The sequence below is a fragment of the Hemiscyllium ocellatum genome, chromosome 31 (genome assembly GCF_020745735.1).
Source record: "Hemiscyllium ocellatum isolate sHemOce1 chromosome 31, sHemOce1.pat.X.cur, whole genome shotgun sequence".
NCBI lineage: Eukaryota > Metazoa > Chordata > Chondrichthyes > Orectolobiformes > Hemiscylliidae > Hemiscyllium > Hemiscyllium ocellatum.
This window is the reverse complement of record NC_083431.1, coordinates 38,900,269-38,912,421: the sequence shown is the minus strand read 5'-3', so window position 1 is coordinate 38,912,421 and position 12,153 is coordinate 38,900,269. Positions and strand designations below refer to the sequence as shown.

The 12,153-nt window shown below is 39.5% G+C and overlaps 1 protein-coding gene across 1 annotated transcript in view; it reads right to left on the bottom strand.

Moving 5' to 3' along the window:
- The window catches only part of mks1 (MKS transition zone complex subunit 1), a 70,340-nt gene that overhangs the window by 41,810 nt on the left and 16,377 nt on the right, over positions 1-12,153 (bottom strand). The window contains exons 5-8 of the mRNA XM_060847906.1: positions 6,008-6,105; positions 3,808-3,936; positions 3,606-3,710; positions 1,569-1,677 (exon numbers count right to left, since the gene is read on the bottom strand). Of these exons, the coding sequence (XP_060703889.1) occupies positions 1,569-1,677; positions 3,606-3,710; positions 3,808-3,936; positions 6,008-6,105 (441 nt within the window). The remainder of the gene's footprint in view (positions 1-1,568; positions 1,678-3,605; positions 3,711-3,807; positions 3,937-6,007; positions 6,106-12,153) is intronic.

Here is a 12,153-nt window from a genome sequence, read left to right as displayed (position 1 = left end):
TCCCTATAGCTCAAAACGTTCAACCCTGGCAACATCGTTGTAAATCTTTTCTGAACACTTTCAAGTTTCACAACATCTTTCCAATAGGAAGGAGACCAGAATTGCACGCAATATTCCAATAGTGGCCTAGCCAATATCCGGTACAGCTGTAACATGACCTCCCAACCCCTGTACTCAATACTCTGACCGATAAAGGAAAGCATACCAAATGCCTTCTTCACTATCCTATCTAGCTGCGACTCCACTTTCAAGGAGCTATGAACCTGCACTCCAAGGTCTTTGTTCAGCAACATTCTCTAGGACCTTACCATTAAGTGTATAAATCCTGCTAAGATTTGCTTTCCCAAATTGCAGCACCTCACATTTATCTGAATTAAACATATGCTGGAAAAGATGCTATTTATTCTGCTCCTATGAGGAATCTGCAGGAACAAAGCAAAATGTTGCTGGCTAGGGAACACCATATAGGAGCAGAATATATAGCACCTCCAATCAGGATATTTCAAAAACAGAACACACAGCACCTCCTTGCAATTCCATTTTATAAAGCAGCCAGTTGAATTTATACTAGGTTGCTTCTTCACTGTCCATAGATAATGGCTTGATGTCTGTTTTGTACAGTGCTCTCTTAGCTAAATTCATGGTACTGTGACAATGTAAAAAGTGCAACACACTTTATGTTGATGTATTCTTTGTATTAATCTTGTAACTGTCTAGCTATACATTTAATGGCCTTCAGAGACACTAACTGAGAATGACCATAAGGGATAAGAGTAGGCATTCAGACACTCCAGCTTGCTCTGCCATTCAATAAGATCATGGCTTATCCAACATTCCTAATACCTGTTATCCTGATCTTTCCCCTTAACCTTTGATTCTCTTAAAGATCAAGATCTGTCTGTCCCAGTCTTAAATGTACACAAGGACTCTGCCCCCACAGCTCTCTGTGGCAAGGAGTTCCAAAGACACTCAGCCCTCAGAGAAGAAATTTCTCTTCAACTTTGACTTAAATTGGCACACCTTTATCCTGAGCCCTCTGCTTATCTCCCATAAGTTCCCTTCACATTAAGCCTGTCAACCCTCAACATATTATATGTTTCAATGACAGCACCTCTCATTTGTCTAAATTCTAAGGAGCAGCGTCCCAACCAGTTTAAGTTTTGCTCCCAAGACAATAGTCCACACTGGTGATCATCTTGGTGCACCCTCTCTGAAATGCCTTCAATGAAATACTATCTTTCCTTAAATAAAGGATAAAAACTGCTCACAATACTCCAGAAATTAGGTACGTCTTCCAACAGATATTAGTGGATAGGCTCAAAATTGTATGGTACACATGAGTGGTTGTGTCCTTCTGTCACACCTTATTTTGCCTTACTGCATAGAGAGAAAGACATGAGAAAATAAGTAATAATGATTTCTTACTGGGCTTTTAAGCACAAGTTAACCTTTGTTCTGAGATGGAGGAGTATCAGTTCTAATCAACATAATTCAACAAGCTATATGCAGCCCAGGTTAGCTTGAAGAAAATGAGCATTACCTCACTTAAAAAAGCAACCTTTTCTTACATCTTTGAAGAGATTTTTCTCTCTTTCCTGATCTTCCTTCTGGACTGTGACGGATACGTTGTTAATTGTGTACAGCCATAGATCCTTCTTCTCTCCTTCAGTCTCAATTCTATTCATAGCCAGAATGGAGAATGTCAGAAATAAGAACAATTTGGAGATGCCAGTGCTGGACTGGGGTTACAAAGTTAAAAATCACGTAACACCAGGTTATAGTCCAACAGGTTTATTTAGAAGCACCAACAGGCGCTTCCAAATAAACCTGTTGGACTATAACCTGGTGTGTGATTTTTAACAGAAATAAGAACCAAAGGGTCAAAAAGGAAATTATGTCATAGGTCTATTTGATAAACAAGCAGACTCAATTTTGGAGGAGAAAATCTAAGAAAAATCATAAGGCTTCAGAAACTAAAAAAATGCCAGCAGCTGAATGAGAAAGATTAATGTTTCAGATAGAATTTATAATAAAGGCAATGGTTAGGTTCCCTTTACAGAAAGGATGAACGAATGAGGACTTGCACTTGTATAGTACCTTTCACAATTAAATGTTTTACACTCTATTAAGGTTTTTTTTTTAAAAGAGATGACATTGATATAATGCAGGAAATGGTGAAATCAATTTGTAACAGCAAGATCCCATTAATAGCAATGTGAAAACGGCTAGACACTCTGATATTGATTGAATGATAAACATTGCTCAGGACACCAGAGACAATTCTTTCATCTCTCTGAAACAGCACCATGGAATCCTTTGTGCTCCATAAGAGGACCCTGATGGGAGCTCTTTATACTGCATTGGAATATTGGTTTAGGTTGCTGTCCTGTGTCACTGATATGGGACCTGAACCGGCAGCCTCTGACGCAAAAGCAGAACTACTACCAACTGAGCCACAATTGAGATATATTGTAAATAGCAGATCATAGTTAATAGCAAAGATGTCAGCATATATGTAGTTTAAATTCCATTTTCCATTGGAGGAATCTCACAGCATTGATATAAACAAGTTGTGGCGGGCTGATTCAGGATTTATCAAAAATTGGGAATAGCCAAATGCAACTGAATATCTTAACCTTCAAGGCACAGGTTCACAGCTAAGAGACCCTTGTTAATAAAGGTGACATACCAGGCACTGTGCCCATTTCTATTTTCATTTTTTCTTCTCCATTTCCCATGTAATTTAACCCCACTCCAATATTTCAGACCCGTTGCTTCAGGTGCCTGCAAAACTAATTCATCACTGGACTCCTCACCTCCACCTTTTCCCTGCCATTCCCTTCAAATTAATCCTGTAAAAGCAGCATCTTTCTTCACCTAAAATTGTTAATCAAAAGTGGCACAGTCTCCATCCAAATGTTAACCAGTTACTTTTAAACATTAAATGACCTCTGTATTTCCAACATTTTAGTTTTCAGTTTAGATTTTAACGTAAGACATATTTTCTCAATGGCACAGAAAAGTTGTGATGGATTAACGAGATTTGGCTGTCTGTATGCATTGAAATCTGCAGTGAACAAAATATAAAGAGTAATCAAGAAAATGCAAATGGAATGTTGGCTTTTATTTCAAGGGAGCCTGTGAAACACAAGTGAGCAAGTTATGCTTCAGCTGCAGCCAGCCATGATCTGATCCTATCTGCAGAACTGGGATAAGTTCTGAGCGTAACATCTCAGAATGGAGAGAGTGATCTTAGAAGATGAGCAAAGATTTACCAGAATACATTAGGGCTTAAAGAGTTACATTTTGGGGAAGGATTCCATTAATGTGGATTGTAGCCTTTGAAGTTTAGAAGCAGAAGAATAATGTTGACTCAACACATTCAACAAGATAGATTTGGATAAATTATTTCTGAAGAGGAAATCCAGACGGGAGGGAGCGACCTGGGCCAAGAAATCGTGCACACAAAATAAGTCACTGAATTAACTTCCAAGTGTCTCAAACTCTAACAAGTTGCAAAAATATCTTGCAATACAGAATGCAAGAAATACAGATGCCATTGACTACTATCTTAATACTCAGAGATATCAGAATAGAATGCTTGCCTGTAGGCTGGTTTGGAGCCACTGAAGTCTGGTCTTATGGACAGAACACCATTGTTGTCCACTTTAATGGTGCACAGTACATACTCATCCCCACGCTTCCCCAGCCTAGACAATCAGAACAGAATTGACCATTAAATTATTTGGTAGTCAATGTCACCAAATTCAGTCTAGAATGATTTTGACTTAAAGATGGAAGACTTACTTTCCGTAGGGCCCCAGGTCTCCCATAATATACATGGTTTGCACAGGGTTATTCAAGACATGATTATTCCTCACAAACTCTTCAGTTGGCTGCCAGGTAATGATCCGTGACCTTGGAATCTTCCCTTCCCTAAATGTCAGTGTAAACATAAAATGTTAGTGTAAAGGCATTATAATTTGCTTCCCACCTCAAGAGCATGACCCAGGTTCAATTCCTGGTTTACATTAACTTAACTAGTCCCACTCGCATATAAGAAGGTGAAGTCTCCTCTCTTGGGAACAATAATGCAATGACTTAGATACTAGCTTTTTACAGCCAGAAATAGTTTCAAAAGTGGAGAGTAAGGCCTCATCTGGGTTACAGGAAGTTCAATGAGAAACTATCTTCGGCTCTTTTATTTTTGTTCTTAGTATACATGAGCTTATAACATTACTGATTTGCAATTTCACTCTCTGAAACTATGAATGCAAACAACATAACATATGTGTACTGAATCAAGGAGAAAACTCTCCACTGATTAGAATCATACCTGACACAAAAGAAGATGGTTATGGTTGTTGAAGGTCAGTCTTCTCAGTTCTAGAACATCTCAGCAGGAGTTCTTCAGAGTAGTGTTCTTGGTCCTACCATCTTCAGCTGTTTTACCAATGACTATCCCTCCATCACAAGATCAGAAGTGGCAATGTTCACTGATGATTGCACAATTTTCAGCACCATTTGCAACTTCTCAAATACTGAAGCACTCTTATGCCCAAATGCTGCAAGATCTAGACAACGACCAGGCTTGGGCTGACAAGTAGCAAGTAACATTCACTCCACACGTGCCAGGCAATGACCATATTCAACAAGAGAGAACCTAACCAGCACTCCTTGGCATTCAATGACACTACCATCACTAAATCGCCCACTACCTGCATCCTGGGCGACCAGAAATTTAATTATAATTAGCCACACAAATACTGTAGCTACAAGAGCGAGTCAGAAACTAGGAAGTGTGCAACAAGTAATTCACCTCCTGTTTCCCAAAAGCCTGCCCACCATTTGAAAAATACAAGTCAAGAGTATGATGAAACTCTCAACTTGCCAAATTCATAGAAAACTAGGAAGTGCAAAGCCTTCAGGTTTGACACCCGGTCCATACTAATTTCATGGCTTGTTACTATAGGAGTCAAGCTGGAAAAGAAAATCAGTCCAATTGCAATCCATTGACCCCTACTGGAAAAGACATAGGCAAACCCTGGTCAGGCTCATTTCTGACAGATCTTTTTAGTTCTCCACAAATATTCTGTCATCACTGTCCAGGCTCTCACACAGGGTGAAGAATCAGGAATCAATGAAGTAAAACAACAAGTATGCTTATAAACTACCTAAGATTATAAAAATCTTTGGTATGCCCAATAAATCAATTTAGCAAAATAACGTAACCTAAGAATCATCAGCTTTTTCTCTGTTGTTGTGGTTCTGTTTGCCGAGCAAAACCACAACGAGCACCCGAGCTACAAATCTTCTCACAAACTTTGAGCTTTTTCTCTGTACAGTTACAAGTTAGTTTGAAATCAAAATCAACAAGGAAAAAGAGGTAGAGGAAGTCCACCCCTTTTTCATACATGAATCTCCTTTTTTCTGCAATTTCTTCAAATCTCTACTGATATTGTCCACATTAAAGTGCTTCAACTCCACAACACTACCATCCCACTTTGCTGATAACTTTCACATGAATCTACACAGGGCAATGCCTGGGCTCAGTTGTGAAACCACCCACAATCAAACAGCCTCTAATTCTCTACATATAAACTTGCACATTCAGGGTAGTCAACTGGGTACAGACACTAGATGATACCCACAGATTACAGAACATGTCAGAGACTAGAAAGAGAATGATAATAGGAAAATCAAAACAGATTGGTTGCTTCATAGACAGATGAAAGAAAAAATGCAGCAAGGAATGCCTTTATAAATTTGGACTTATTGAAGGATTCACAAACAGTAGCAGGCTATGTTTCGAAACATTCCACTTCCAACTAACACATAGACCGAAATATAGACTCAAAACAACTGAAGCAAAATGCTTAGCATTTTACCGAGCTGGCACAAGGTACTCCATATTTTAAAAGATATTTAAATTGTATCTCTGCTTAGAACAAAAACTTCAATATTTTCACTGCTTTATCAAATGAATATTTGCCATCTCTCCACTTACATCATTCTGCGCTCCTGCCTTCTGCGTCGAACATGTGACATCCTTTCTGCCAGATATGATGGAACCTCCTTTGCTGATGTGGTCGCAGACTGAGAATACTGGAAAACAGGATACACATTTACTACCAACAGCTGGCACAACTTCAGTTTGGTTCAGTATTTACATAGCTCTGTAACCAGAGTCACATTGTCACTTAGAGAACCCTATATTGGTCACCAGCTTCTCTATCTCTTAGCCAGTCACAATACATGGTGTGGAAGGTTAAAGGAATGCTTTGTACCGATCTCTTTGAGTCAATGAGCTGCCTGCTCTAGTACTAAAATGCTGATGGAAGCAGATTCAATCGTAACTTTCAAAAGGAATTAGATATTTACTTGAAAAGCAAAAAAAAAACTCTTGGGGAAGGGGAGGGTGACTAATTGAATAGTTCCTTTAAAGACCAGGGCAGGTGCAATGAGCTGAATGAGTTTCTTCTAGACTGTGTGAATCTATCATTCTCTGGTATCTATTCAGTGTACAAGAATCTAGATTTGATTCATAGTTTGTCCTCGAGTAACTGATCTTTGACATTTATCTCAGTGGGCTAGGATCAAAAGGACTTAAGAAAAGTTAACTACTATCTCCTGCTGGCAGTTGAGCGTGAATTTTATGCTAGCAAAGTATTGGCCTTGACTTCAAGGGCCCTGGATAAATATCATACCAACATTTTATGAAGAAAGCACTTGGCTTATGCACTAAACATGAAAGGAGTGTTTCTGTAAAAAATACAGAAAACAACAACACATCCATGCAAAGAAATGAATGAAATGTGATGCTTATCTTATTAAAATCAGTATGTCCCATCACTTTTCCAGTAAAAGGACCAAATTCAACAATTCAAATGAGTGTTCTGGTGTTAAATGTATGCAAAAATGGTCATATTTTAACATTATAAATAGAATTTTCTCTCAATATCAGACTATCTGTCTTAGAATGCATTTTTAGCATGGGAGTTGTGGGGAGGGGTGTAGAAGAAATAGGAAGAGGAATCTTGTGAAAACAACATGTTCAACGATGAAAGTAATTGCAGAGGACAGCAAAGGTCAGATCAAGGAAAGGAACAAGAATAACTATTTATTTCATGACCTTTTTAGTTTATCAACTGTATGGAAAGACCTGTTAACAACAATTAAATCCTTAGTGCAGTAAAGTGCATTGTATTCAAAATAAAATGGGCTAATGGAGACAGTAATCTCCAGGAAGGAATCGGAAAAAATGGCTGCATGAAGAAGCGATATAGCAAATAAACATTGCCGATAATAACATAATAGAAAGGATAGGGAAGGATGAAGGTATGACGGATTGCTAATTAGACGGATTCATTAGAGAAAACGATGAACAGCAGAAACAGAATCCAGATGGTTTGGAATAAAAGATAAAAGGACAACACGTGCTAAAAGAAATAGACCACCAAATTGTGGAAAAGAAGGGGAGGATGAAAATGTATGAAATGAAGACATAACAGCTGGGCTACAGTCCATAGTTTGAGGAACTGGACTGGTATGAAAATGTCTGGTCTTCTTGCTTTATGAAAGATGTTGTTGAACTTGGAAGGGTGCAGAAAAGATTTACAAGGACTTTGCTGGGGTTGGAAGGTTTAAGCTATAAGGAGAGGCTGAGGCTATTTCGTCCTGGAGCTTCAGAGGTTGCAGAGTGACCTTATAAAAGTTTATAGAATTATAAAGGGCATGAATAGGTCTTTTTCCCCAGGGTCGGGGAGTCCAAAGCTGAAGGGCATAGTTTTAAGGTGAGAGGGGAAGGATATAAAAGGAACTTAAGGAACAACTTTTTTCATATAGAGGATGGTGTGTGCACAGAATGAGCTGCCAAAGGAAGTGGAGGAGGTAGGTAAAATTACAATACTTAAAAGGCACCTGGATGGGTACATGAATGGGAAGGGTTTGGAGGGGTATGGGCCAAATGCTGGCAAATGAAACTAGATTAGTTTAGGATACCTGGTCAGCAGGAACGATTTGGACTGAAGGGTAAGCTTCACAGGACATTGGTTAGGCCACTTTTGGAACACTGTGTACAATTCTGGTCTCCCTCCAATAGGAAGGATGTTGTGAAACTTGAAAGGGTTCAGAAAAGACTTACAAGGATGTTGTCAGGGTTGGAGGATTTGAGCTATAGCTAGAGGCTGTTCCCTGGAGCGTCAAAGATAACCTATAGAGGTTTATAAAATCATGAGGGGCGTGGATTGGGTAAACAGACGTGGTCTCTTTCCTGGGGGGGGGGGGGGGGGGGAGTCCAAAACTTGAAGGCATAGATTTCGGGTGAGAGGGGAAAAATTTAAAAGGGACCTAAAGGTGTAACGCTTTCAAGTAGTTGTGGTGCGTGTATGGAAATGAGCTGCCAGAGGAAGTGGTGGAGGCTGGTACAATTCCAATATTTAATAGGCATCTGGATGGATATATGAATAGGAAGGGTTTAGAGTGCTAGGAAGGGTTTAGGTGCTGGCAGGTGGGACTAGATTGGGTTAGGTTATCTGGTCAACATGGACGAGTTGGACCGAAGGGTCTGTTTCAGTGCTGTACATCTCTATGATTCTAGCCAGTACAGATAAACAATAAGTGAAGAAAGAAATAAAAGGAAAAAGGAAAGGATACATTCAGTGTACATAGACATAGCATGGGGAAATAATGATGTTGAAGGATGATAGCTCCAACAATTTATGGGTGCCAACATCCCCCTTGACCCTTTCCCATCCAGTTCCTCTGACCCACCTTTCACCTTATTCCATCTTTTGTTATGTATTCACTATACTCTGAGTTTCCATTGTCCCAGTCTCAGTTTTATATCTTTACACCCTCACCTCAATGAATTTCAGGAGCGGCAAAACACTGAACCCTATCTCAGTCACCTTCACCTCTATGTCCATTTCTGCTATCAGATGTCCTGCCTTCAAATCCATGGACTCTTTCACAGGTGTCCAATATTCTCCCTTCACATGGACTCCTCCACCTGGTCTCTGACCCATTCACAATCTCATCATCAAGAACTGTCAGTGTGAAATCAACCACCTTAAATATCTCTGCTGACTACCTCTGAACCTGTTGTCCTCTGTTCTCTCAGGTCTAACTGTGACTTTGTTAACAAACCTGGCCACAAAAATAGTACATAGTCTTCAATGTAGCAGAGGCTAAATGTCAATTATCTAATATTTCTTCCTATTTCCCTTAGACGGTGACCCCATACCTGAACATCAAGCCATTATTTCCAGATTGTCAATGACCACATCTCCTTTAGAAATCTTCCCTCCACAGCACTCCACCTCACAGTTCCCCAATTTAATATAGAACATTTTTAATGTTTTTCCCCAATCCAGAAACAGAACTGATCTTCCAGACTCATCATTCTAGTCTATGCCTACACTCCAGTTTAGTTCTTGCCACTTTGACTCTCTTCTTCTTCCCAATTACATTTGCAATTCTTCTAATGCCCTACAGCATCTCAAAGATTTGCAACTTTCTGGCCCTAACAACCACCATTATGGATACATAATCCCTCTGCACTTTCATTCCTCAGCAGGATGGTCTGAGGGCTCTCCACTTAATCCTTAAATGAAGGCCTCAATAATTCACATTCACACCACCACCCTCTGTCTGGCAGAGCCTCTTCTCTCACTGAACAATTTCTTCTTTAATTAATCTAATGCTTTCCAAGTCAATGTGTAGTTAATCTCGATTGGCCCTATTTTGCCTGTCTTTTCGTGGGACTTGTGGAATATTTCTTGTTCCATTCCTACTCAGGCTCTCTCCCATAACTCTGTTTTTCTGGTACATCAAAGACTGTTTCAGTTCTGCTTCCTGCTTTCATCTAGAACTAGAAAATAAATCCATTTTGCTTCAAAATGTCCACCCTTTTCTCAGCTTTATCTGGTTCATCTCTCACTCTTCCTTTCCCTTCTTCAACTTCTCTGTTTTCATATACACGAAAAGACTGTCAGCTAATATTCATGACAAATTCACCATTACTACAGTTACTTTTACTCCACATTCTGACAGTGTGCTTCTTGTCTAATGAATCTATTCCATTCTCCCAGTTTTCCCACCTCCATCATACCTATTCCAATTATGCCATTATGCTTCTGACGTATTTTCCTTTTTTCTCAACGTAGGAATTCACCACTCTTCCATTCTGAAGAAGTCAACTGAATCAAAGCATTAACTTGTTTCTCTTATTATGGATGTTGTCAAACCTACTGAGTTTCTCCAGGTCTCACGGTTTTTCTTTCAGATTTGCAGTATCAGCAGGATTTACTTTTGTGAGAAGATCATCGACGAATCCTTTTAAGTGAAGTAATTTGAGAGAAGGTTCATGGTAAAAAAGTGTGGTGCTGGAAAAGCATAATCAGTCAGGCAGCATCCGAGGAAGAGAGTCGACATTTCAAGCATAAGCTCTTAATCACCGCCACACTTTTTAAGTCTGATCTTCAGCATCTGCAGTCCTCACTTTCTCCCGAGAGAAGGTTTGTGTGGATTACAATATCAGGACTGCTGCACCAAATAGCCTGTTTCTATCTGTAAATCAGAAATTCACATCCAGGGGTCCATGGATCCTTAGAACGTTTCAAGGGGTCCAACAAAATGATGATTCTACTTGACACTCCGCCCTGTCCAGCACCACCTCTTATCATTGACTGAGGTAATGCCATTTGAGCCCTTTCTTAAAATAGGAGGGCAAAGAGATGAGAAAACATTGCACTGCAAAAACTCAGACTTCAATGCTCCATCTCTCAAATATCATCAGAAGTCGAAGGTTTCTCAATCTGCTATAATTAAAGTGCCAGCTCCCAGATTTAGATTGCTCTCAGTGCAGTTGCAACATGATCTCTTACCCTGACCAAAGTGGGTGAAAAGTTTGCACGGGTCTTTTATAAAAACATTTATCAATTATAAAAACAGAAACGTAAGTAAAGTTCTGACCTCAGTATGGGTACTTACAGCAGCTGAGAGCCAAACCTGCAGGAACTGTTACAGATGCTGGAGCTTGCCTCAAGAGGCAAAAAGAAAGAATTAAATCCACTGTGTGAAGTACCTATTGGCATATGAAGGAATTAGTCCTACTATTGGAAATTAGGGGGGAGAACAACTGTCAGGCTAACCTTCGTATTGTGCTATTTGCGAGACGCTATTATATTCTGTTTCTATAATTCACTCATGGGATGTGGGTGTCACTAGCTGGCCAGCACTTCTTGCCCATCCGTAGCTGCCTTTGAACTATTTGTTAGGTCATTTCAAATGGCAGTTGACAGTCAACCACATTGCATTTGGTTCTGGAGTCACATGTAGGGCAGATCAGCTGAAGGACAATTCACTATTGCACAGTAAGTTGCCATTTTCTTATACCACAACTGACCCTCCAGAATAATCATATTCCACAACTGAGTAACAAACATTCCAGCAAAACAAAAATCACCAAATCCCACTGGGAATTCACTTCCCTTTTGTAACGTAATTGAAATGGTGGTGAGTATTTGATTATATTTTTATAGATGTCTCTGTTTATGTTGTGTGCAGGTTTAGAAATATGTGGCTTTTTATTGGATTATTATGTACCATGTTCTGTTAAAAGCTTTAGAAAATTCCTTGGTATACTTTCCTGTTCTGCTACTGAAATTTTATAGTGTATAAGAATTGGTCTTCAACCTGTTCATTAATGCCATAGGATTTCCACTTTTAAGACTGACTACAAGTCCAGGCCTCTGGACCACTATCACTGGTATCCGTTTACACAGGCAAAGAGGGACACCAGTTTGATTGTGCCAACACATCCATTCTGGGACAGACTAAACAAAGACATGCATGGAAATTCCTAGAGACCTGGCATTCAAACCGGAACTCCATTAAAAAACATATAGATTTGAACTCCATTTACCAACCTTTCTGAAACAGAATCAAAAGCGATATCACCTACCACAACAAGTCGAAATAGATAAACAGCAAGTGGGAGAGAACATCAAGGTTTCATTGGACACTTGCTGACAATGTTACCTGGCAAGATGACGAAATGTCTGAGAACAAATCTACTAGCTCAGCGAGCAAATTTACAACCTGATCCACAACCTGAGTTATAAATCTTCTCTAAAATCTCAACACTCTCAA